The 27,242-nt window shown below is 48.7% G+C and overlaps 1 protein-coding gene across 1 annotated transcript; it reads right to left on the reverse strand.

Annotated features, from left to right (window-relative positions):
* Positions 1 to 6,110: 6,110 nt before the first annotated feature.
* Positions 6,111 to 26,977, reverse strand: LOC122124591 (1,25-dihydroxyvitamin D(3) 24-hydroxylase, mitochondrial). Its single transcript, XM_042699251.1, has 12 exons — positions 26,493 to 26,977; positions 26,125 to 26,315; positions 24,571 to 24,664; positions 23,214 to 23,310; positions 20,595 to 20,686; positions 17,786 to 17,897; positions 16,473 to 16,618; positions 11,243 to 11,409; positions 10,124 to 10,202; positions 8,587 to 8,784; positions 8,371 to 8,490; positions 6,111 to 6,595 (listed from the first exon to the last, which is right to left on the reverse strand). The coding sequence occupies exons 1-11, from the start codon at positions 26,751 to 26,753 to the stop codon at positions 8,380 to 8,382; spliced, it is 1,548 nt and encodes a 515-aa protein (XP_042555185.1). The 5' UTR covers positions 26,754 to 26,977; the 3' UTR covers positions 6,111 to 6,595; positions 8,371 to 8,379.
* Positions 26,978 to 27,242: the final 265 nt, after the last annotated feature.

Here is a 27,242-nt window from a genome sequence, read left to right on the forward strand (position 1 = left end):
TAGAACTTTGATTGCTTGAAAAGAATGTGACGTACATGAAGTCAAAGAGTTTACTAGACAGCTGTTGGTAACTGCTCAGTCTGATAACTAATTCAGGATCTTTACATTCTTTCGTTTGGCTTTTCCTTTGGAATATGAGCCTATCGTCAGGTCCAGGCCAGAGGCAGTTCTTTAATTAGCAAGTGACAGCACATCATCTTTGTCATTCTCTATTAGAAACAAACCACAAGCTTTGCTCCCATTCCAGAAGTGGGGGTCAACACAAAGGCAAAGTTGTGTCCCAGGAAGTGGGGATCCCTGCGGCCACCTTTGCAGCTCTGCGCAGTCAGCCTGGGTGGGAATCCTGGTCTCATGAGATGTTAGTTCATATGTGACCTTACATGCACTGTTAATCACAAAGCCTCACTTCCCTGATCTGCAGAATGGTTTATTTGCAACTACAATATCAACTTGCAACCTCAACGTTGTTTATTTAACATCAGAGATGACTAATTTCTAGTCATTCTTTATGCCATTTTGTAATTTTCCCCCCCCCCCAACTTTTATGTCTCATAAAACATTATTCATTAAAATTTTTATTGGCTCACTACCCCTTTAAAACTGAAATCAATGAAAAAATTCAACTTGTTCATTAGTACAGAAATATAGAAAGAATTACTATTACTAAAGGATAATCTTAAACATATATATTACCAGGAATGAAAAGTTGTCTGTGTACTTCTTAAATGCATCCTGCATATAACTTGGGAATGGCATAAAAACTGCTATAAATATACTGTCATGACAAGTGTACAGTCAGTGCTTAGTAAGTCAAAGCTATGAGCCTGATGTATTCATAAACTTGATGTCCAGAATACATAGTATAAGATAGCAAGTACAAGGCCTCCCAGGCATTCTGGCCAGTGCTACTCTGCCTAGTCATTACCCATGATCCTCTATCCTGCCCTGTCTGAACTCAGCTTTACAACATTTCTCAGTGTTGTTGTGGGCAGCTGCCACCAACAGTTGGTGTTGGCACAAACCAGAAGATATTTACAGCCTCCATAAATCTCACATGATATAAGGAGATATGGACAAATAACTGAAGCAGCATTAACAAGAAACGAGCTGAAAAGAGGTAGATTTATAAACAAGGAAAACAAACACAAAAGCAAAAACAAAGCATTTATTCTTCATATGCACAGAGTGAACACTTGGCTACATATTCATCTTGACCCCTGTCATCTTTGCTCCCATAATCTAGGATATCTCCCTTACCTCACATTTCTGCTCCTTCTGTACAAATATTATTATGACATTCTTTTCACTAAAGCTAAACAACTTGGGGGCAAAAAGCATTTAATCGCACAAATCTTCTAACTAATTGAGAAGCATTTGTACTCAGGAGTGGATGCTACTTGGAAGGCCTATGCAGGGGGCATCTTGATGAGGAACAGTGCAAATATTTTATTGCTCATAAAGGAGGTTTTGCAGGACAGAGGAATCAGGAGCAGCAAGAAGAGCTTCAGCCATTTAGATCCTGTGTGGGAGATTAGAGTAAGTTCCATGCATGAAGCTGAATCACTTGACTTTCCAAGTTGTCCACCTAAACACTTGCTGATAGATGAATTGACTGGCGCATGTAGGTTCCTTGGGTACCAAAGAGTACAGGAAAACCAAGGAGGAGGGTACAGTTAGAGTGGGGAAGGAACCCAAAGTTTATGTTTATTTACTATTTCTCTGAGCAAGGTATTTAACATCTCCAAGACCACTGGAAACAGGCAGCACACCCAAGGAAATAGGACATCAGAGCATGCTCAGTAGACATCAGCCATGGGGGCTAACCATACGTGGTTAGTAAAGATGGAGAGTACGTAAGGGTCAAAGGAAGATTGTAGGAGATTTCTAGAGTGTGCAGAAGAGAGGGTGATGAAGAGTGGCAGGTGGCTTAGAGGATGGAGGCTGGGATGGGGAGGGCAGCAAGCAGGAAGCTGGCTGCAGCAGACCTGTGAGCCAGAGAGCCATAAAGACCCCACGGGTCTTCCACAGGAACAGAAATGGGAAACGGTTCATCTGATCCTACATGCTTCCGAGCACGCAGTAAAACACCAGGAAGCAGGAGAGCAAGCTAAGAGAATGCACCTACAGCATCTCAGAGCTGTAGTCTATGGTGCTAACTTACTCTCTCAACAATCCATCAAGAGCGCTGTGACTGCAGTCGGTGAGGATGGGACCCTTCTGACACGGGGAGGGGTAGGGTCACTCGGGGAAGGAGCTGGGCTTTAATGCCCATGGATCTGCTCTCCACACGCAGTGCCTAACCACCCCAAGAAACTGCCACTCTGTTTATTCTTCTCAACCCACTTTGGCAGCATTTCAGGCAATTGACAAGGACAGTGCAAATACCCTCCAGATACTCTCCATGCAAATTCTGTGCATATTGGAATTTTACTGCTGTTTGTTCATCTCCTCTATACAAAATACATACTCCCTATGTACACACACACCCATCCTATGTATACACTCTCTCGATGTACACACCCCCCCCCATGTATACACCCCCCCTAATTTCCTAGTTCTGAATATTCAGATACTCTAGATGCATTTCTATCCTGGCAATGAACACACATACAGGGACAAAAATTTTGTTCCTAAAAGCCATATTCCCCAGCCCTGCCCCCAGCCCGCCCCCCGCCAAACAAATTGCATTTAAAAAAAGCCCACTGTCCTGGTGCTGGGCCTGTAATCCTAGCTACTCAGGAAGCTGAGATCTAAGGCTGGAAGCTCAAAGTCAGCTGGAAATGGAGCTGTGCTCAAAGTGGTAGAACACTAGCTTTGAGCACAAAAGCTAAGGGACAGTGTTCAGGTCCTGAGTTAGAGCCCCAGGACGGGCAAACAAACAAACAAACCACCAAACAAACATTTGAGGACACCTGGGCTGGAGAATTCACAGTCATCTTGGAATACCTTTCTGTTTAATATAGTAAGGAAGGGCTCAAAAACAATGACGTAGCCAGGCACCATAGCACATGCCTATAACCTTATTACTCAGGACCGCTACCCCTATGCCATGTTCTCTTATTCAGCCCTCTGCTCCAGGTACGAGTGGTTGAAGCACACAGTCAAAAGCACTATGGCACAACTTCCTTCCATCCATCTCCTGCTTAGAAGCAGTTCCCCCATGAATAATTTCCCGCCAGCCAGAGGGGTAGCAACAACCTGCCGAAAGCCCAGGTCCCTCCTTCCTTCCTTTTCTTCTCCTTCCCTCCTTTTCTCCTCTCCTTCTCAAAATATTATTTGGATCTCACAAAAGCCAAAGGGACTGCATTCCCAGTATATTGTTGAGCACTGGATTCCTAGAAACATTCAGGGGGCTTTTGTGGAAAGTAAATAATTGAGCCTGGCTTCCTGGAGACAGCAGAGGGGCTGGAGAAGAGGGATTGATGAGCCACCTTCCCTGAGCAGCATATATTCTTGATGGTGGCCACAATCGTTCAGCGTTACTAAGCCTTTACCCTATGACAAGGACTGTATAGTATACTGATCTATGGGCCCTCAGAGAGATTTTACAGCTTGGCTCGAGTCTTGGGTCAGCTGCATATCAACAGGATGACCTTGGGAAGATTGCCTCCCTTATGCATAAAGACAGTCACAAGCACTACCGAGCTGAACAAAGTAAAGAGAAATATGTCATGACAGCAGCCTCTGGTAGACTCTGAGCTAGGGACCACAGTTTCGGTGGCACACCGAAATGAGCACGTCCCCTTTCTCACTGTACCTCATATTCCTCTGTGTGGGGGGAGGGGAAGGGAGGGTAAGTGCCAATCAAATGATCACACAGATGCTGCTGTGGCAAATGGCCATCATGGTGAACACCACCATGTGAGTCTTTCAGAGACTGGATGCAATCCATCATCAGCAGATTTGGGCTCCCTTATATATCATTCGGTTATTCTAAGATCACCGAACTTTGTGTCTCGTCTCGTGTGTGAAATGGGAAAGATGATCACACCCACCGTACGGGTGGTGGTGGTGTGTCACAGATTCATACACAGCAAATTCTCAAAAGTACCTGCTCAGGAAGAACAATCAATAGGTACAAGCCAATATCTGTATTAGCCAATAGGTATTACTCGTTATTACTGTCATGGTGAGAGCCATGTTGGTATCAGGGTCTCCTGCAGGCGAACGGCTCGGGGAAGTGAGGGCAGGAGACATTGTCCCCTCACCTTGACCCCCTACAGCCCTTGGGCACATCTATATCATATGTTCCTGCTGGCCGGCACCTGGAGCCCTCCTCAGTGATTTCCGTTAGATTGTTCAGCCATTGTGCCTGGATGCACTAAGAGCCAGATGTGCTTGGAAGTCATTACGCCCTCTAGGTGCTCCACTCCCTGGTCACTGCCCCTCAGATCTCCCCAGAAACCACTTCCTTTGGGAGTCCTGTTCCCAATCTAGGTCACCCAGGAAGACTTGCTCCAGAGAGGCCAGGCTGGGCTCTGCCTGGTGCATGCAGCAGAATGGAAGGAAGCCAGCAGGGCAGGAAGGCAGCTGCAGTGACCAGTGCTCCTGGGGGTGGGGATGGGGGGCAGCCGTGGAGGAATAGAAGTAACTGCTGGCCTGGGTGGCCTCGGGGCTAGAGGACTGGTGGAAGCCTGGGCCTGATGAGACCACACCGTACAGCATGTGGAAGTTCAATGTACAGAGCTGTGTCCTCCTATGAGAGCCAGAAAGTCACAAGACAGGGGTCAAGGAAGCCAAGGTACAAAAAGTAGATGGGGAAAATGAGTCCCTAGAAGCAGGGGGGAGCGGACTGTAGCAGTCCAGGTGAGAAGTTTGTAGTAACAGCCCATGAGGAAGACACAGCACTTCTGTGCTGGACACAGAAGTAAATGGACTCGAACATTCAAGCAGCAAAAACTGGCCAATTATGCTGTAACTAATGAAAACGTTTTGTCATATGAAACACAATGAAGAGGGAAAAATCTGTCATGTATTTTTAAGGTTTTATTTTTATTTTCAGAGAATTCAAAGATATATAGATGAAGTTTGACAACACACAAAGATGGGAAATTCCAAAATAATTTTACAGTGGAGAGAGAAAGCAATTACTTATTTTAGCAACATGAAAATGTTCATTGAACTATAACGTTATGAGTGCATACTTCAGAAATACTCTAAAAATATAAGCTAAAACGTAAAATCTTTGCCAAATATACAAAAATATTTAATATGCATTGAGAAAAAATATTAGTAAAACATATGTATGAATAAATCGTATGTAAACAATGTTTTAAGGTTTGGAAGTGTTGCATAAATTTGTGTATTTTGCATTTATGAATCATGTTTTTCCAAGAAGTTCAGATAACAAAGGGACAATAGTTAATTTGGCTATTTGTTAGTATTACAGTTGCCCCATTGAAGAGAAGAAAAAGTTAAGGCATGGAGAGCTATTTTCTTAAAGTCATAATGAGTGTTTCTAAGCTATGACTGAACTTTAGAGCACTGTCCTGTACTGAGATCCTAAAATGAATTTCAATATATCTTTATATAAAAATATGACTAAAAGTATGACTGAGCAAATCCACTAAAATACACAGGCACACACATACAGAAAAAGATGAATAAAAAATTTCAAAGTCCTATGATCAAATGATGCTACTGTAAACCACCAACGTATTCTTATATCAGGAATTCTGACTCCTTAAAAGAAGAGATAGTCTCTACTTTCTCAATAATGTTCGATGCAAGAGACATTAATATGCAGATTGATGAGGGGCTAATCAATCAACATTTAGCTTAGCTTAAATATCTACAAGGTATTTCCCAAAATATTACATGAAATAAAGTTACAATAAGTAGATTTCCATTAGTCCCAAGCCCCAGAATCTTTAGCTTTACTAGCTCTTTTATTCTGAAATGTAAACTTAACTCTCAAGGATTAAAAAGTGAACTTGGGCTGGGCACTGGTGGCTCATGCCTATAATCCTAGCTACTCAGGAGGCTGAGATCTGAGGATTGTGGTTCCAAGCCAGCCCAGGGAGGAAAGTCTGTGAGACTCCTATTTCCAAAGAACCACCAGAAAACCAAAAGAGGAGCTGTGGTTCAAAGTGGTAGAGGCCTAGCCTTGAGCAAAAAAGCTCAGGGACAGTGCCCAGGTCCTGAGTTCAAGCCCCAAAGGTGACAGAATAAAAAAAATAAAAGAACTTGGAAGGCAGGTGCAGAAACATGGAATAACCTTTGCAAGACTTGACAGCAGTGCCTCACTTTGATTTCGTGTCATGAAGAAGAAAGGGTCCATGAGCAACTCCATGGGAGGGGGGCACTAGACGGGGCAGGTGTACAGGACAGGGAGGTACAGACAGCGCTGGCTCCCCGCCCACTCTGCTTCTCTGTGCAGGATGTGGTCTGTAAGTACAGCCACCAGACACTGCAGTTTTCACCGCAGCTGTGTAGGAAAGAGGTTAGGAGCCCTTGGTCCTTCCTAGGCTGCCACGTGCTCCGGGTTCCACGTTTGTTTTCCATTGATGCAGAAGCCACAAGCACCATTCTTGCAGGGAGGTAAACATTGCTTATCTTGATCTTGATGAACAACAACATCAAAAAGAAAACCTCTGAAAAATACAGTAACACCCTAATTATATATCATGGGAAAGCATTTAAATAAAAGAATTTATTAGCAAAAATAAAAAGGTGAAGTGCTAAAACACTAATGAACACACCAGCTATCCGAGTTGGGGGGGGGGGGCACTGAGTGTCTCACAATGAAGCTAGACTTCTTAATCGCCTGTGTTGGTTGAGGTGCTCAGAACTGGTGATGGGAAACGCAGGGGGAGGGGAGGGGAGGTGGGGGAGCAAGGTGTTCCTTTGGCCTCATTCAGGATGCTCACCTCACCCTGCATGTTGCTACCACCAGCCACCTCTACAGGCACCCTTCACTTGCAGCAGCCCAGCCTGCAAGTCCTGGGCAGGGCCGAGTGGGTAGAAAGATGGTGGCTGAGCCTGTGACTTCTACAAAGCCACATTGGGAGGGATGTCATCATCCCTAGAGCGTGGTGTCTGAGGTTCTTGTGAGCTGAGTTTGAGTCACTTCCCTCATTCTGAATTTTTCGTGTGTGTGTGTGTGTGTGTGTGTGTGTGTGTGTGTGTGTGTGGGTGAGGACATATGTTAGTCTACTCCCTGGACTGACAGGCTGATGGCTCTATTAAGGAAGGGCTTACTCAGGACAGGGCTCAACTGGTGGCAAGGAGATGATTCCGTGGTAATTACTTAGACAGGAGCTGGGGCCGTAGACAGAAATGGAAAAGTTGGGAAGAGCTGTGAGGACTCCAGAGGTGTTAGCAATGTCACACACACCATGTTGTAAGAGTGTTAGACTGTATTTAAGACTAAACATGTAACCATATTTACATTTAAAGGTGGTAAAGCAAGATCCAATTGGCAAAAGAGAGCCCACTTTATTAAAAAATTTAAAAAGCTTCCTATAAAACTATTAGGACATAGCCTTGGTAGGCAGAAGAATGGTCTCCAAATTCAATGTTTAATCCTCAGAGCCTGCAAAGTGCGGTTGTACAAAGCAAAGGGGCTGTGCAGACAAGATGGGACTTGGAATAGAGCTCATTCATTCATTCAGGGTAAAGCTTGTGGGAGAAGGGAGGCGGGGGCAACATGCAACTAGAGATTAGAAGCTTGGGAGAGACTTAACGGGTCATTGTTGGCCACAAGCCGAGGAACACAACAGCCTCTGAAAGCTGGGGTGACAGCACGAAGCTGGTGGCCATCAGTCCTAAAACCGGAACCAGTTCTGCCACAGCCCAGGGGCTGAGGGAAGGAAATACATTCTCCTCCTACAGCCATTAGGAAGGAATGCAGCCCGGCCAGCCCTTGGGTTTTGTGGTCAGAGCCACTGGAGAAATAATGGAGTGTGTTGCTAACACACTGACAGTAACTTCTCACTGCAGCTGTGCAAAGCAAAGCCCCTCTACCCACACGTGCAGCAGGGTCAGTTGTGGCCGTGGTCATTTCTCAAGGAAGCCGGAAGTGGGTATGACAGAGATTGGACACCCACAAAGTCTGAAGTCAGTGTCAACCAGCCCGGTCCAGAAAGCTCAGCCACCTCTGCTATCCACACGCCCAGATCCACAGCCAACGTTTATAAGCACTTAGCTGGGCTAAGGATTTCTACTCATTTCTGAGATAGATCCTATGTTGGCCTGTATTTTACAAAAGGAGGCAGAGAGGCGAGGTAGCTTCTGGAGGTCAGCCATGGGAGGGGCGGCGGGGGGGAGCAGACATAGATTCACATCCGAATCTGGCTCACTTCCAGGCTCAGCTCACCCCTGGGTTATTGGCAGCACCTTGCAGGGGCAGCAAGCACCCCAGATACTCACCCAAGCACCCTATCGTGGGACAAAGGCGATGGGGAGCTCACGGCCAGGCACCAGGATGCCCAAGTGTAGAATCTCCACAGGCTCTCGGTCTGTGGCCACAAGTTCGTATTTGCGAACAATCTGGAACACACAGATGCCAAAGAGTGAAACTAGCCCTCCTCCTTCGGCCGTGGAATGGCAGGAGGATGCCTGCATAAAACCCATCTTGGATCTTACCCGGCACAGCGCCAAGTGGAGCTGGAGTTCGGCCAGCCGGCGGCCGATGCACATTCTCTTCCCCACGCCGAACGGGAGGTGTGCAAAGGGATGGATCTTTCTCTTCTCTTGAAGCCAGCGCTTGGGTCTGAACTGATCTGCATCTTCAAAATTGTCTTCATCGGACCCCAGCACCTGAGTATTTAGCATCAACACTGTCTGAAACATAAGTAGATGATTTTTAAAATAATCAGAAGAGAACACTTGGCTGGCAACATTTGTAAAGCTGATCATCTTAAAAAATGTCAACGACATGGTATAACCCCTATTTTCACTGTATTTGATGTTGGTATAATTTGGGGAGCAGAAGGGAAAAAACAAATTGTTTAAATAGGGATACAGGTGGACCCACTGCAACAATGAGATGTACGAGATGCTATGTTGAAAAAAGAACTTTACAATTTAGGTGGGGGGGGGAGTGTAGTTGTGGAGATGGGAGAGAAGGGATGGTAGGGGAAAAACAAAGGAGGAGGCAACAATGCTTGATAAGAAATGTACTCATTACCTTGCTCATGTGATTGTAACCCCTCCTTACAATATTTTCACAATAAAAAAACTTATTTAAAAATGTAAACTAGTGGGAAAGAGGGAACAGCGGATACTATGCACAAGGAAAGAAATGTACATATCACCCGATGTGGAAGAAATAATTGTATTGTCAAAGCTCATAGAACTCATAAACTTTATAGACCATGACAGACAACTTGCCCCATGAAAATTAGAATGTGTTTGTCACTTTCACTAAGCATCACTAGCCCACAATACTGTAAAATTTGTAAAATTAGGTAATCACTTAGTCATGATAAAGAATTAAAAATGTAAACATAATCCACAAATATGCAATAAGGACAGATGGTTGCCAGCATACATTGAGTGCTCAAAATATTCTGAGTAATTGCTGGGCTCCTGTGGCTCACTCCTGTAATCCTAGCTTCTCCAGAGGCTGAGATAGGAGGATGGTGGTCCAAAGCCAGTCAGGACAGAAAAATCTGTGAGACTCTTACCTCAGCAAAAAGCCAGAAGTAAAGGTGTAGCTCAAGTGGTAGACCACCAGTCTTGAGTAAAAAAGCCAAGCAAGAATGCAAGGCCCTGAGTTCAAGCTGCAGATTGTCTCACAGATGTACACACACACACACACACACACACACACACACACACACGCCCATAATTGAAACATTTTGCAGCCTATTTTCATAGCACCCTCCTTAGAAGATGTTGTTTTTCTCCTACTCTTACAAATGAGGAAGTTGAACTTCACAGCTAGTCACTGGAAGCCACACAGTTCAAGGTGCCAACAGGTCCTGGGCTGTCTCCAGGGCCGTTGTTTATAGTTCTGTATGGAGTAACGTATCAGATATGCACTGTGCGTCATGGATTTCTGAACTGTGGACCCACAGAATTGAGACCTATTGCTCTTCTTATCAGGGAATCTGATGAATATTTGGGAACTGTACCTTTTAAAATGCTATAAGGTGCCGAGTATACAGATCATACTTACTCCTTTGGGTAAAGCATAGTCACCCAGGACTGTGGTCTTATCAAGAGTTCGAGTTGTAAATGGCACACTGGGGGTAATCCTAGAAAGAGGAAGTCAATCACAAAGATGTCCACCGAACATATTCTGTCTGACCTTGCAGATTGGTTTAGATAGGTACATGCTGTACATGTTCATACTTAAAAAGAGAACATAAGCGGGGCACCGGTGGCTCACGCCTGTAATCCTCGCTACTCAGGAGGCTGAGATCTGAGGATCGTGGTTCAAAGCCAGCCCAGGTGGGAAAGGCCGTGAGACTCTTATCTCCAATAAACCATTCAGAAAACCAGAAGTAGCACTGTATCTCAAGAGGTAGAGCACTAGCCTTGAGCTGAAGAGCTGAGGGACAGTGCCCAGGCCCAGAGTTCAAGCCCCATGACCGACAAATAAAAAAAAAAAGAGAACATAGTCAAAACTCTTCACAAAGGAGTCTTGCAGTTTTCTCTGTAACACTCACATCTTGTGTACTTTTTTTCTTATCTTATTGCATTGGATAAATCCCCAGGGCAAGGCTAGCAGTCACAGATATCAATGTATATGCTTTTCATGCTTGTTACTGGAAGCCTGATGTTTGTTCTATGCATCTGTCTCTCCTTTGTGAGGTTAGAACAGTTTCTTTCTTATTCTAAGATCCACCAAGTTTGGTTTTCTGGAAAGTGTGTATAAAGAATCCTCAGTGAGATAAGGCACATAAATGGTGATTTTAGAAATTGAAAAAAGAAAGAAAACTTTCACTAGACATTTTATACAAACTCAAAAAATGAAGGCACATCTATTTTACTATCTAACAGTATGTGTTCTAATCTTTTATCTCAAATTCTACACTGTGCTCTGCTCTTTGTCAGTGCTCATGGCCATTAGAGAGGTGTTATGAACTAAAGGGAAGAGCACTTACTTTCCAAGACGCTATAGAACTTGCACAAATGATTTAGGAAACGCGTGAAGGAAAGGTGTGCCCAAAGCTCTTCATCCCAGTCTGCTAAATGTTCATAATTGCCCAGTGTGAGCGCGGGACTTGTGCGTTCTCTTCGTTTTAGGGAACATTTTCCCAGTGTTTCTGGTGACCTAGACCCATGTGCTTACCTCATAGATTCCTTCAGGCAGGCCTTCAAGTAAGGCATTTTCCTCAAGTCTTCTGCCCGGGCCACCTGGTTCTCAGGCAGTATGCTCTGAATTTCCTGAAGAAGTCTTTGTTGTGCTTGAGGGTTTCGAGATAGATTGTAGAGCACCCACATCAAGCTGTTTGCTGTCTGAAAGCCACATGGACACAGATTTGAGTTCTACAAAGAAACTATCTTAAACCTCTGTTAGGCGAATTAAAAAGTGGTGCCTGGCACCTTGCTCTCCAGATATGTTGGAGCTTTGTTAATTTACTTTACCTTAAACAAATCTCACAGGTAAAAATGTCTGATTAATTTCGCAGCACCTCTCAATTCAGCCGAGCTTATTTCCCGAGGGAATCAAAATGAAATTCTTTAAATACATTCTTTAAATGAAGAAAAGTGGCTGCATTTGGGACATTTAAAAATGAGAGTGACACAATGATTATTTGAACACAAATGAATGAGTGTCAAACTGGGGAACCGAGAAGGGAACTACTGGATTACAATGTGTTCATGTGGAGGCTCTGCTAACATCTCCCTGCCAGGAGGGAGGGTCTTCGCTACTCTAGGGAATGGAGTGCAACAGCCCTGGCTGTTTTTTCCTTAGAATCTATGACCGCCAAATACAACTTTTTATGTAAAAAAAAAAATTGCTGGTGTGTAGAAAACTAAAGCTAGATCCTTATATATCACCCTGCACCAGAATCAACTCCAAATGCATCAAAGACCTTGAAGTAAAAACAGAAACCCTGAAAACATTACAGGAAGGAATAGAAACTCTAGGTCTCCTTGGCACAGGCTGAAATTTTCTCAATAGAGACCCAGAAACACAATAAATCCAAGAAAGGTTGGACAAATGGGATTGCATGAAATTACAGAGCTTCTGCATGGCAAAGGACATCAATAGAAAGCCCATGGACTGGGAGAAGATCTTCACTAGCCATACAACGGACAAGGATCTCCTATCTGAAATATACTTAGAACTAAAAAAACTAAATCCCCCAAAGAAACAACTAAATCCTCAAAGAAACAACTGCCCAGTAAATAAGTAGGCTAAAGACTAAAAGAGAAACTTCTCTGCAGAGGAAATAAGAATGGCCAATAGGCATATGAAGAAATGCTCAACTTCTCTAGCCATAAAAGAAATGCAAACCAAAACAACGTTGAGAGTTCTCCTCACCCCAGTTAGAATGGCTAGAATCAAGAACTCTAATAACAACAGATGCTAGAGGGGATGTGGCCAGACGGGAACCCTTCTGCATTGCTGGTGGGAGCGTAAACTTGTTCAACCACTTTGGAAAGTAGTATGGAGGTTCCTCAAAAGACTCCACATAGAGATCCCCTATGACCCAGCAATCCCACTTTGGGACATTTACCCAAATGATCACAAACAAGACCATACTAAAACTACCAGCACAACTATGTTTATTGCAGCATTATTCACCATAGCTAAGATATAGAACCAACCCAGATGCAGCTCAGTAGATGAATGGATCAAGAAAATGTGATATATATATATATATATGTACATATATATCTATATATGTACATATATACATATATAGGAATTCTGTCCTCCATCAGAAAGAATGACATTGCCCCATTTGTTAGGAAATGGGAAGATTTGGGAAAAAAAATTATATTAAGTGAAGTAAGCCAGGCCCAAAGAAACATAGGTCCCATGGTTTCCCTTATTTGCAATAACTAGTATATATCTAGGGCAAGCAGAAAAGGTCAAAAGCTATGCACATATGATCGTATAAGATGATGCTAAACAAAATGAACCCCAAGATAGGGACACAAGAGGTTTTTTTCTTTTTCTTTTAATGTAGTATGTGATTTTTTTGTTTCTTTTGTATGTTCTTTCCCCATGCTATAACCCCTGTTGTCACTGTATTTGAGTCTGGTGCCCTGCATCTTGTATATACACTTTTCTAATTTAGGGAGGGGAAGGGAAATAAAATGCTGAAACAAGGATACGGGTTGACCCATTATAACAATGAAACATACAAGACATTATGTTGAAAATGAACTTTACAACTTGGGGAGGGAGGGAGGAGTAGGGGAAGGGTTGGTAGTGGAAATACAAAGGAAGGGGTCACAATGCTCGATAGGAAATGGACTCATTACCTTACTCCTGTAACTGTAACCCCTCTGTACAGTATCTTTACAATAAAAAATACTTTTAAAAAGTTGGTGTTGGTGCATGCTTGTTGTCTTAGCTATTCCAGAAGTGTGGACAGGAGGGCAATTTGAGGCTCTGCCTGAGCTAAAACTCACTACCTTATCTAAAACCAAAGCAAACACTAAAGCCTGGGGTGGGCTCATGTGCTCCTGGCTGAAAGCCTGAGTTCAGTCCCCAGTACCACCCGAAAATTCCACAGAAGTGGTCCTGACCGACGACAGAGACAGATTCTTGCAGTTCAGGAAACCGCATGTGTAGGATGCAAGGATTCCTCTCTTCTGAGAGTCTCCCCCCTTCCCTGGCATTTCTTTCCCTTTGTTGTTTTGGGTTTTTTTGTTGTTATTTTGGGACTTGAACTCAGAACTGGGGCGCTGTCCCGGAGCTTTTGTGCATAAAGCTAGTACTCTACCACTTTAAACCACGGCACAATTTCTGGCTTTTTGGGAGTTAAATGGAGATGAGAGTCTCATGGACTTTCCTGCCCAGGCTGGCTTTGAACTGTGATCCTCAGGATTGCTCAGCCTCCTGATAGGATGACAGGCATGAGTCACTGACACCTGGCTATTTTTTAAAATGAAAATTTAAACGTATTTTTTGCCACACTCTAAAAAAATCACCACAAAAGTGAAAATGCATGATCAGGGCTTCATCCACCCGCAAAGACCCCTGTGAGGGTACCCCAGCACGGGGCTGGGTGCTTCCAGCCTCTGCTTCTGACAAAGGCCTGTCCCAGGTCCCAAGCCTGCTCTCTAAAGGCAACAGGAAAGAATCATCTCGTGGAACGAGCCATCACGGCATTTAGACATGTCCTGTTTACCACCAGGACTCACGGGCACTTGCTTTCTAGATCTTTCTAAGTTAAGTCTTCTGCTGGAGGTGGTCCCTCTGTCCTTCCTCCACGGAAATGAAGGCGCTGTTTCTAATCACCAGGTCAGAGCCAGTGGTGAGTTAATATTTTTGGAAGAAGAGGCCTCCCAAGGGGGCTTCTTCATGGGAGCACAGAAACCACACAAAAAACTTATTCTGCGAGTCCTGTGACAGCACCAAATTATAGGCAGTCAAAATCTCTCTGATCTTCCAAATGTGACTTTCACAATAAGCAGGACCAAAAAAGAAACGGATCAGGTGTACAACCCTATCAGTCAGGCCTTACCACAAGTCCCAAAGTGAACTCCCCATGCCCAGATAACCTGTGTGGCTGTCTGGGCCTGTGAAGAGAATGGCAGGCTTGGTCTCAGAGGCCCAAGCTATCCTGGCCTGACCTCTTTCCTTAGCTGACCCTCCACTTCTTTCCCTCAGCAAAGTTGTTCCTCTGTCCACCCAGCCAGAGTCCACGTGTTACAAACACAAATGGCCAGGTGACTTCCTGGCCCGAGTCCCCTCACAGGGTAATGAAATCCACAGGGTCTTGAGAAGACCCCGAAGACCTGCGTAGCCTGCCTGCCGACTTCTCTAAGCTCAGCTCTGCCACCATCCTCTACCTCCATCTTTCTGTCCCCAGTGCCTTTGCACCTGCTGTTGTTTCCTCTTCCTGAATTTTATAGTTCTCCATTTCTCTCCTTCAGCAAGTATTTCTTGGCCAGCTACTGTTTCACAGCTCAGGAGTACAGCAGTGGAGAAGAGCAAATCCCTGCTCTCACAGAACACACACCAATAAGAAGACTAATGGATGAAGCTACGTGAGTCTGAAGGAAGGTTTGTGACCCAATAGGAAATGGAGTTTGCATAAGTCCTTGCCTTCACAGCCTCCTGGAGTAGGAGGGGGAACCACAAGTTTTTGTATTGTGAAAGAGGAGAGCATGGAAACATTCTGCCTGGAGACGTTTAGGTGTAGGAAATGGCAGATCTACAGGAATGTTTAAATGCATCCTACAGTGAGAGCTCGAGAAGCAACTTAAAGGCAGCTGAAACGGCTGGATTTTGGCTTCATGGAGTCTCTCCTAAGAGTGCTGACTACCTCACACACAGCATTTTAGCAGCTAAAAGTAGCTGGTTCGTTTCAATGCAAATTGAGCTGTCTACCCAGACCCAGTGGCTGAAGCCCCTTGGGGGGGGGGTGGAGATGGGGGTGGGAGGCTGGTCTAGGCCCAGCCTAGGAGGGAAAATGAAGTTTGAGACAACCCCATCTCAACCATTGTCTGGGTTCAGTAGCAACTGCCTGTCATTCTAGGCAGTGCCACTGGGAAGCACTCGTGGGAAGATCACAGTCCATGCTGGCCTGGGCAGAAAGTGAGACCCTATCTTGAAGATAGTCTGAACATACAGGACAGGACATGTGGCTCAATGATAGAGCATCTGCCCAGCCAGGTGCAAGCCTACTATTGCAAGTAATCAAAACTCAAACCAACAACAACAAAAACCAAGCGGTCCCAAACTCACTCTATTTTTAATTTCAAGGAAGAATACTATCATTGGCCTGAAAGATTGTATCTGTATTATTATTACTATTATTATTATTATTATTTTGCTGTCAATATTGCCAGCCACAGGTAGGCACATCAGGATAGCATGTATACTATCCTAAATATGTTTGGTTTAAAAACTCTAAACGGCCTCCCTAGAACATGAGGGTTCCTGCTTCCAAGGTCAGCTGCAGTTTTCAGCCCTGCAGTGGAACTGGTCAGACCTTTAGCTAGAGTTTGATCAGGAGCTGTCCAAGCCTCTGGGCTTTATGTGTAGGCCCCGCCCCTCCCACTGCTGACTGCCCAGCCAAAAGCTCCCTGGCTGCTGATAGAAAGAGGGAGCAGGGCTGGGAAGGTGGCTCAGTGGTAGAGCGCTTGCCTTGCATGCTCGAGGCCCTGGGTTCGATTCCTCAGCACCACATAAGAAAAAAGCCGGAAGTGGCGCTGTGGCTCAAGTGGTAGAGTGCTAGCCTTGAGCTGAAGAGCTGAGGGACAGCGCCCAGGGCCAGAGTTCAGGCCCCACGACCGGACCCCCCAAAAGAAAAAAGAAAGAGGGAGCAGCAGGAGGGCTGGGTGGAATCATCTCCAGGAAAGCAGTTTATTTAGTGAACAGCCACACTTACTGTTTCCACCGCAGCCAGCTGGAGCTCTGTGACAGCTGCGTACAGTTCTTTCTTGGAAAGCCCGTGGTGGTGATAAATATTGCAGAGGAAATCAGTGCCAGGATGCTGGGAATACTTCTCTAACCGGTTATCGATACATGCCTTGACTAACAGGAAAAGGGGGGGGAGGAAGCCAGGTGATACTTTAAACAAAGAAAAAAACTTAGGGGCAGTTAGGGGGCGTTTTAAGACTCAAAGTCCTTCTTGAAATATCTGAAGCTTCATGTTAAACTGGCAAGGATTGGTAATACCCTCATAAGGGAATCTTGGATGTCAAGACTCCCCCCGACCAGGTATCTCCTTAAAATGGAGGTTGGGGGCTGGCCTGGGTGTTGGGGAGCTGGAAGGCTGCATTTCTAACAAGCTGCTGGGGAATGCAAGCGCTGCCCTTGGCATTCATGTTGTGAGCAAGAAGTGAGAACTTGGGAGAGATCAATTTGAGGGTTCATGCTCAGAATCAGAACTGGGATCTAGAACTGAACACACCCATGCATACGCATGCTATGCACATGTGCAAATACAGTGCCTATGCGTATTGGCAATAAGGTAAAATCTTTCAGCATTTACAAAATCCCCTCTAGGTGCTGCATGTTGCCTTCGCTTTGATCCATCACACAAATAATCATTGGACTAAGAATAATCACCATAGTGGTGATGATGATGATGATGATGATGATACAGGCATACATAGCAATTAGGCCGTAAGCCCCGAGGCCCTCTGTCTGGCTGCATGTGTCAGAAGTTACCAAGTGCCTCTGCTCTATCACTTAGGACAGATCAAAGGACTGTATATGTTTGCCTGAGGATAAAGTAAGTGTGCAATCCCTGATGTGTAGTAGCCATTGCTCTAACCATGGGGAAACCCTGGTGTGTTTGTGGTCCATGTCTGCCTCAGAAGCCCCCACGCTAATCCTCTGTCCCTTTCAGAAACATGGCCACCCAGGGTGAAATGCATTGGCCAAGTCGTCACACACAGGGAAGTGGAGTTCTTCTTCTCCAAAGCTCTTGCTTTTAATCAGGTTTAGACCTCAGAGAAGACGACAGAACGCTGCCTTCTGCCCTTTCCTTGCGATTCAACCCCATGCCTGTGTTTATAAAGCCTGGGGGAGTCAGGAGGGCCAAGGCTCTCAGCCAGGGTCAAGGCTTTCAGGTCAAGGTCAAGGGTCTTGGGTGAAAGCTCTCAGCCAAGGTCAAGGCTTTCAGCCAAGGTCAAGGCTCTGGGGCCGGGAAGACAGCCCTACCTCCCGCAGCTGCAGAGCAGCGAGATCCTTTACCTGATCTGAAGATGGTGTCCCAGGCCCGGGTGTGGTCCTGCCAGACTCTGGTGTTGAGGCGCTTGTGCAGCTCCACGGGGGTGACCATCATCCTGCCGAACGTGCTCATCATCTGCGGCACACACACGCGTGCGCGGGCGCTTGACACTGCAGCTCCGTGCGCACGTCAGTCAGCGTGCACGCGGGACTTGTCCCCGTCCCGCCGCACGTCAGCGTGCACATCAGCATGCACGTCAGCATGCACATCAGCGTGCACGTCCGCGTGTACGTCAGCATACACGTCAGCGTGCACGCGGGGCCTGTCCCTGTCCCGCCGCCCATCAGCGTGCACGTCAGCGTGCACGCGGGCCTCTCCCCGTCCCGCACGTCAACATGCACGTCAGCGTGCACGCGGGCCTGTCCCCGTCCCGCACGTCAGCGTGCACGTCAGCGTGCACGCGGGCCTGTCCCCGTCCCGCACTCAGCATGCACGTCAGCGTGCACACGGGCCTATCCCGTCCCGCACGTCAGCGTGCACATCAGCATGCACGTCAGCGTGCACGCGGGCCTGTCCCCATCCCGCACTCAGCATGCACGTCAGCGTGCACGCGGGCCTGTCCCCGTCCCGCACTCAGCATGCACGTCAGCGTGCACACGGGCCTATCCCGTCCCGCACGTCAGCGTGCACATCAGCATGCACATCAGCGTGCACGCGGGCCTGTCCCCGTCCCGCACGTCAGCGTGCACATCAGCATGCACGTCAGCGTGCACGCAGGCCTGTCCCCGTCCCGCACTCAGCATGCACGTCAGCGTGCACATCAGCATGCACGTCAGCGTGCACGCGGGCCTGTCCCCGTCCCGCACGTCAGCCCGTCAGTGGACCCGCCTCTCACACCCCGCTCGTGGAAGGTCAGAAGTCCCAGGGAAAGACGTTCCGCCGCGCAATGGAAAGTGCTGGACTCGGACTGGGAGGGTGGCCTCGTGGGCCGTGGGGTAACAGCGTGGCCCCGAGGGGGCCTCAAGACGCCAGCCTCACCGCGGCGAGGACCCGGCCACCGAGGGGGCGGGCACGACGCCGAAAGGGGCGGGGCGCCGAGCCCCACATGGTGAGCTGTCAAGACGTGATTGGACAGTGGGCATCTTGGGGGCGGGGCATGCATGGCAGTTGGAAACCGTTGGAGTGGGGGAGGGGCGCAGGGCTCCGAGGGGCGGGGGAGGGTAGAGAGCGAGGCCAGAGGAGAGAGGGCAGCCGCGGGGAGAGGGGCGGGCGGCGGTGGAGAGGGGAGCCAAGGAAGAGCCTTCCCCTCCGGGCGCCCAGCCGCGGCCCCGTCCCCGCGTAGACAGCGTGGATCTGCTGCCGGTAACGGCGCCTCGGTGACTGCCCCGCTGTTAGGCGTCTAATGGGCGCCGCGCGGCCTAGCTCGCCTCAAGCCGGGGCTCGGGTCCTCGGCCCCACGTGCGTAGAAGCGGCGCCGAGGCCCAGAGCCGCTCAGGGCGGCGCCCAGGCCCCGAGTTCAAGGCCCAGGACCCGCAAAACAAAGTGTGGGGCAAGAACAGCCGTGACAGCCACGGCAACGACCAAACACGCCGGGTCCTATGACCCAACTGTGAGCACGATGAAGAAGCCGAAGGCGGGAGGGGAGGGGGAGGAGGAGGGGGAGGAGGAGGGGGAGGAGGGGGAGGGGGAGGAGGAGGGGGGGAGGAGGGGGAGGGGGAGGGGAAGGAGGGAGGGGAAGGAGGGGGAGGGGGAGGGGGGGAGGAGGGGGAAGGGGAGGAGGAGGAGGAGGAGGGCGAGGAGGGGGAAGGAGGGGGAGGGGGAGGAGGAGGAGGGGAAGGAGGGGGAGGAGGGCGAGGAGGAGGATGGGGAGGAGGGCGAGGAGGAGGGGCAGGAGGAGGAGGGGGAGGAGGAGGAGGGGAAGGAGGGGGAGGAGGGCGAGGAGGAGGGGAGGGGAAGGAGGGGGAGGAGGGGGAGGAGGAGGAGGGGGAGGAGGGGGAGGGGGAAGAGAGGGAGGAGGAGGAGAGGGAGGGGGAGGGGGATGAGGGGGAGGAAGGGGAGGGGGAGGGGGAGGAAGGGGAGGGGGATGAGGGGGAGGAGGAGGAAGAGAGGGAGGAGGAGGAGGGGAGGAGGGGGAGGAGGAGGGGGAAGAGGAGGAGGGGGAAGAGGAGGAGGGGGAGGGGGAGGAGGAGGGGGAGGGGGAGGAGGAGGAGGAGGAGAAGGGGGAGGAGGAGGAGGGGGAAGAGGAGGAGGGGGAGGAGGAGGAGCGGGAGGAGGAGGAGGGGGAAGAGGAGGAGCGGGAGGAGGAGGAGGGGGAGGAGGAGGAGGGGGAGGAGGGGGAGGAGGAGGAGGGGAAAGGAGGCCCAAGAGGAAGGGGGGGGGAGGAAAAGATGAAGGAAGCAGAGAAGAAGGAAGTAGGGAGAAGGGGGTGAAGCTGTAATTTCATTTTCACTTTGATCTCTAATCATCCCCTAACCTCGGTCATTCCCAAACCCAGGTCACAGGGCTATAACTGTCCATCACCTTAAACCTTTCAAAAATTAAAAGTCTGTAATTTTTCACTTTGTTTCACAGGTACTGACTGTTGACCTGGAGATCCCAAGATGGCTGTAAAATAAAATCTTATGTGATTAACAATAGCCTTGCCTAAGCAAAAGAACGGTGATGCACCGTGATTCTTTATGATACGTGCGCCCATGCATGTACGCGCATGAAAATGAATACTGAAACTCAATGAACAACTACACAAGGATAAGCTGTGGGTTTCCTCAGGCTTGGAGACATTGTGGCATCTGCTAAGTTCCAGGAAACATCTCCACCCTGAGGGACACTTACTGTTTTGATGGCCATGATGAAATTCAAGGCCTCTTCCTCTGTGTTCCTTTGAAGGAGCCCAAATCTCTTCTCATATAAGATGAAGCAGATACCTGTTACTCAAGGAAATCATCGCTGTTAAACAATCCCAACGAAGCTGGAGTCTGTGAGTCATCAGCTGTTAAAGACTTAATTCTATGTCTCATAGACATTTGGTCTTTTCTAAGGGGGACAAAGAGCCCCACGGTAAGTCCAAGAATATCTAGGAAAGGCAATCAGCCAGGGAGAACACTCCTCAGGGAGAGACACACTGCCGTGGGGCTGGGTTGTCACAGAAAGTTCCAGGGCAGAGGTGTGGTGGGGTCAGAGTTCTGCCCTGACTTCGGCTCAGTCCCTCATTAGCTTCTGCTCCTGAACATGCCCGCAGAAGCTGGCATGGGAGGAAGGGAAGATACAGACTGCATCCCCACTTACCTGTCCCCCTCTGGACTAGCACTGGAGAGATACCTTTTCCCCCATCTAATCTTTTTATTTAGACATCGCTTTAAAAATAAAATCTGTAACCCTTTATGTTAAAACCTTGTACTGACAGGAAAGTTGAAACAGTGTAATGAGTATGTGGGTCTTCTAAATTCAGACACCGTAATCGTGAGCATTTGGCCACACTTCCTTTCTCACTAGGTGCATAGCTGCTCAGCACTTGACCCGCCGGGCTGTATGTCCCGAGTCATTTGAGAATAATGAGCAGTGCTGATGATTCTTCACAAGTAAATACGGTAGCAGTGACCTACTAAGAGTAACGACACCCTCTTCTATAAGCATCATCCTTACAACACACCCGTATATCATACAACTGACATGCTAAACAAATGCACGTTCCGTAGCATGTCTACTACATCCCCTATTGTCCTAAAAGTTGTCTTCTGTTACTATTTCCTTTTGGGGTCAAAGACCACCTAAAGTGCTGTTTGATCACTGGATTTGCAAAATGGGACACTGAGTGGCTGGTCTAAACTTGGAAAGCTGAGAAGAAAAAGAGTAACTTATAGCTTGTCAGACTCTATCTGCACTTTGTGAACTAACTCAATCCTGTAATCTTGTTCTACCTGTTGAGGTAGGTGTGTGTGTGTGTGTGTGTGTGTGTGTGTGTGTGTGTGTGTGTGTGGTGTACCAGTCCTGGGGCTTGAACTCAGGGCCTGGGTGCAGTCACTGAGCTTCTTTTGCTCAAGGCTAGCACTCTACCACTTCAGCTGCAGCTCCGCCTCCAGCCTTTTTTTTTTTTGAGTAATTTATTAGAGATGAGCATCTCACAGACTTTCCTTCCTCAGATCTCAGCCTCCTGAGTCGCTGGGATGACTGTCGTGAGCCAAGGCACCTGCCATTGTTGCACTGTTTATCTGGAGATGCCTGACAGTGGATGTCTTTGGGAGAGTGGAAGAGCTCTGGGTGGTCCATGGACATGTATAAACCTCCTAGTTGCTTATTTCCAGCCCACTCAAATCACAGTCATGATTCTGACTTTGCATTTTTGAAAGCCCTCTTCTTTATGCTTCCCTTGAGGACAAGCGGGGGAGTTATTGGTTGAAATGGGGTTTTCCTGACTTTCCACCCAAACTGGTGAAAAACCTTCCAAATCTCTGCTTCCTGCTCTGCTGTTCTTTCTTGACTCATTCAATCTTTTCCTTTACTTGTTGACAAAGTATATATTGCAATATGCCTCAAACAGAAGCCCAGGAGGAAGAGATGTTGCCTGTGTGTTATCTGCTGTATCCCTAGTGTCTACACAGGGCTTGGCGCATAGCAGTTGCTTGTTGAATGACTTCATAAACAATCCATAGTGCAAGACACAAATTTTAGTGCTTAAGAGAAAAAGCACAAAAAGGTCTTATACAGCCTCGTGGGCAGGGAGATATTGTAACAGGAAAGTCATCAACGGATCAACATTTGAACCTCCCCCAAACCACTTACACAATTAAATGAATCATGCAGCTAATAAGTAGCTGCTAAAGATGGCTGTCCACCCTCGGCACCCTTTTCTAAGATTAAAAGGGTCCAAAGATAGAAAAGAAATTAAAAATGCTTAAAGGCGGGAAATTGGGCAGGAGAGATAGGTGAGGAGCTAGGGAATTTATATATATATATATGTATAGGTATATATATTTTTTAAACAAAAAAATGTCAGAAGTTAAAACTAGGAAGTAAGCTGAAAAAGCAGACAAGCTCCTCTCTCTTCATACCTCCTTTTTAATGTTAAGTGGCAAGATTAGAAGACATAGAAAGGGCTGTGTAAATCTACTTCTCCTTTAAACTGATAAAAATTGGTAAAGGAAGGTGTGAAGGACCGAAGGAAGTCCTAAGGTCACCCCTGTTTTGGGTGGGCCTCATTCATCGAACTGTCCCCAAACCATTGTCTAAGAATTAAGGGCAGTTGGACCTCGTGTATTCCACCCAGCTCTGAAAGAATAAAAGCTACAGATAGGAACCATCATTTTGAGTCTTGAAACTCTCATTTCCTTTGTAGGGACAGGAAATGTATCTCCCCCCTCATTTTCTATTTCTCTCTCTTTTAAACCTGTTATACTAAAATAAAACCTTGCCACCACTTAACAAGAAAATAAGTGGACTGTGAAGATGACTTACTTTCAAAGGACCATTTGTTCAGTTCCTTGTACAAGTCCTCAATGTGGCCTGTGGCATCAGAAAGCTCATCTATTCTACTCATGAGATCAGCCAAGACCTGACCCAAAACAAACAAATATGGAAAGTACATGTTAATGACAGGGAAGGAACAGGAAAGCATCCAGGCCACTGAGCTAACTGGAGGGTTTTCTGCATGGAGTATTCTTTGCCTGCCGTGTTATTCCTTGTGACTAGCCCTAACTACATAGTCTCCTTCTCTATCCGCCTATTCCCTGGCTGCTCTGTCCTGAGTTATTTCCTGAGCTCTTCCAGCAGCCACCCTGAAGCCTTTGTTCTAAAAGCAAGTCTGGGCAAGGTAAGAAAAGAAGGCTCTAAGTACAATGTGGGCATAAACCACAAGGAAGGAGCCAACCGAGGGAGCCCGTTGGGGTGACAGCTCAAGGACAGGGCTGCTCCAGCTAGCCTGAGGACTGCATCTCCAATGCCACACCTTGGGTGGCAGCATCCTTTTGCCTTGGTGGATTGGTGGAGGTGAGCATGTGGTTGGCCTTAGTGCCAGGAGATCTGGAAACTCTGTGGGCTCAATAGCTCTGTGACCTTGGGACAGTCACTTAAAATCTCTAGATGTCAGTCTCAAAACCCCAAAGGGTTCAGTTCACCTTTGAGTATAGGCCCAAGCTAGCCCAGTCATAGCAGCAGTAACATTGCCTTTCCTTTCCTTTATTATGTAACAGAGAAAACCAAGCTAAGACACGCCAAGCCACTCGCTCAGGGACTGATAACTTGCCGTGCCAGGCCCTCGGAAGGTTGTGTGATCAGAAAGCCTTTGAATTTATAACAGAAGGAAGACATTGCTACAGGCTTGTCGCCCCCTTGTGGCTCATGTTGGTAAAGAACAGTGTTCAACTACTGCTTGTTAGGAAACCTTCAACAAGGTCTGTCCACACTCCACTGACTGCTGATGGTCTGAACACATTCCATCCCATGTTTCTCTATCTAGCAGGCTGGTCTCCTTGCCTGGATATCTTTCTTCACCCTCTTTGCTGTGTAGGTGTCTATTCACACAGCACAGCCCAGACCAAATGTCACTGCTTGAGAGGACTTTTCAAGCATTTAACTTCAGCTGGCAAATGATTAGGGAACAGAGGAATAGAAAAGTTAAGGGGCAAGACTGGAACATAAGCAACACTCATTACAGGATTATTTTTAAATGGAGAGAGGAATAAGGGCTCAGGGAAGGCGATGTGGATTGGAATGGAGAAAGAGCAGAAAGAGCAGACCCCCGAATCCTCCCCTGCCCCCAACTCTTTCCCCTCCACGTTGTAGCTGTGACTTGGAGGGACGTGAGTTTGCAAACCTCATTAATTTTGTTGTCCAGCTTCATAATTTCCACTGGCTTCATTAGTTTCTTCTGGAAAGCACTGCGGACCCTCTGCCAGTCCTCCCCTTCCCTGAGAGAGAAGCAGGAGTGTGTTTAGAATGGGAGGAAAGCAGGAACGGCTGGAGGCACCTCCAAGCAGCAACCTCTTGAGCCCCAGAAGGAAGTGATGGGTGAGAATCTCTGGAGAAGAGGCTGGCAGGCTTCACCTTAGCAGCATCATTTGCAGCTGGCTTGATATTAGGATGAGCACACACGTCTTTTCTCTTCCTTCACAATGACCACCCAGAAGGTGAAGCCCAGATAATTTGGGCTTGGGGGCTTTTGATTGACTCTTGTTGGGAGAGTAGGGCTCCAGGAACCTCAATGCCAGTCACAAGAATAGGCATGTGAACAGCTCCTGGCCCTCAACTGGGATTTGTTGAAGGCAAAACTGTCTTTCAACCTATTGGCCTGCGTGTCACACCTTGCAAACCACTTCAGGTGCAGACTGAAGGCATAAGGCAGAGAGTGTGACCCCCACAAGCCCTTGTGTGGGGGATGTTTTGGGGCACACAGCTGCAGATGCCCCACAGCTCAATATGCCAACAATTACATCTGCAAAAATACAGCTACTAGACTAGAGCACTAGGGGGTGGGGCTGACAAAGTGCTATCTTGTTCAATGCTAATGATGCAAACAGCAGAAGTGTCCTCTGGCATAGTGGCATTTAGCCTCATTTAGAACGTGACCTTAGCCCCTGTCTCTCAGTCCAGCGTGGTCTGTAGACCTGCGTGTAACTTTGGGGGTCTTCTGAAAGAGTGGCCCCGGCAGACACAGAAGGAGTTCTTTTCTATGTTTACATCTGGTCTTAGGGAATGTTAAAGAACAATTGGTCTGCAAAGGACACAGGCTTCAGGGTCTCCCCAAGAGTCTGGGGGACCACAATTTGTCTCATCTTGGGGCCTTGTCCAGCAGCTAGAGAGCAAGCCAGTGATATCAGGGGACAGAAAGCCCTCCCTTCCCCCCTCCTCTCTCTCCCCTCCTCCTCTCCCTCCCTCCCTTGTTTTCTTCCTTCTTTCCTTCCACACTCTCTCCTTCCACCTCCCCTCCCTCTCTCCTTCCTCCCTTTCTTCCTTCCTTCCTTCTTTTCTTCCTTCCCATCTCCCTCTCTTCCTCCTTCCCTCCCTCCTTCCTTCCTCCCTTCCATCCCTCCATCCTTTTCTTCCTTCCATCCTCCCTCCCTTTCTCTCTTCCTCCCATCCTCTCTCTTTTCCCTCCCCTCCCCTTTTCTTTCTTCTTCTTCTTTTTTTTTTTTTTCAGAACCTAGGGTTCTGCTTTAGCTTAGGCTCCTCCACCCAGCCCATTTGGTTGTTCAGATAGATCAGGTCAGAAGACCCGATCAGCCTGCCTGGCCTCCAGCCCGAAGTCCTCCCTCCGGCCTCCACCTTCCGTGCTGAGTGGAGGCTTTGGTGTCTGCCCTGCACGAAGGGAGTCCAGCTGCCGGGGGCTGGGGACTCTGCGTCGGGCCCGCCGCCCGCGGCGGGCACTCACAGGATGAGCAGCCCGTAGGCCTCCTGGCGGTGGTCGCGGTAGGCCTTCCAGGGCTTGATCTGCAGGCGCTGCGGGTGCGCGCCCTCGGCGCGGTACGCGGCCTCCAGCAGCGCGGGCGAGCCCAGGTGCACAGAGTCGAAGGAGCCCAGCTTCATGCGGAAGATGTGGCCGTAGCGGCCGTGGTACTCGGCCTGCGCGGGCGGGGCGGGACGGGGCGGGGTCAGCGCATCCCGGGCGGTGGCCGGGACCGGCTGCGCCCTCCCGGCGCCCGGGGCGCACGAAACGTCCAGGAAGGGTGCAGCGGAAGCCCGGGGGAGCGCAGGGCCGGGAGGATGAAGGAATGTCGGGGAGGGGTGCAGAATATTTACCAGCGTGTCGTGCTGCTTCTTCAGGCCCCCTTTCCATAGGATCTCCAACAGGCTGCCCAGCAGGGGCCAGCTGGTGGGGCCGGGCAGGGCGCTCGCGTGCTGCGCCCCAGCCGGAGCCAGCCCAGGGCACGGGGGCGCGTGGCGCGGCGCAGGGGACGCGCATGGCGTCGTCGAGGCCAGGGGCCTGGGGCGCTCGTGGACGCTGTGCAGCCGCCGCAGGAAGGCGGTCAGGGGGTGCGACCTGCCCATTGGGGAGCTCATGACACCGGGGGCGCGGGGAGCGGGGGACACGTCTGAAGGCGCCGGGACGGAAGAGGGCAGAGTCGTCAGGAGGTGCTGGGGGAGAACTGTGTGTGTGTGTGTGTGTCGGGGGAAGCCCGGCTGTTCTAGAAAAGTGAGGCCGACGGGGGCCAGGAGGGGGGGTGGAGAGGGAGAGGCGCGCGCAGGGATGCTGGACGGCGCGGCCGGGCGATCCGGAGGAGCGCAGGGCGACGGCTCTGGGGAGGAGGGAAGAAAGCTGGTGCGGGTCCGCCTGGGCTCTGCACGGCGTCGGGAGCGCACGGCGGGGAGCGGGGCGCTGCGGGCTCTGGCGTGGCTTGCGCGCGGGGCCGTGTATTTATGGAGCCGGGGGGCCGCCCGGGTGGCCAATGGGCCGGGCCGAGCGGGGCTGGCGGACGGATCGGCGAGGTGAGCGAGGGCACAGGCCAGGAGGCGCGCGGGCTCCACCCCGGAGATCACTGGGGAAAGCGC

The sequence above is a fragment of the Dipodomys spectabilis genome, unplaced genomic scaffold (assembly GCF_019054845.1).
Source record: "Dipodomys spectabilis isolate Male_0828 unplaced genomic scaffold, ASM1905484v1 ptg000240l, whole genome shotgun sequence".
Taxonomy (NCBI): domain Eukaryota; kingdom Metazoa; phylum Chordata; class Mammalia; order Rodentia; family Heteromyidae; genus Dipodomys; species Dipodomys spectabilis.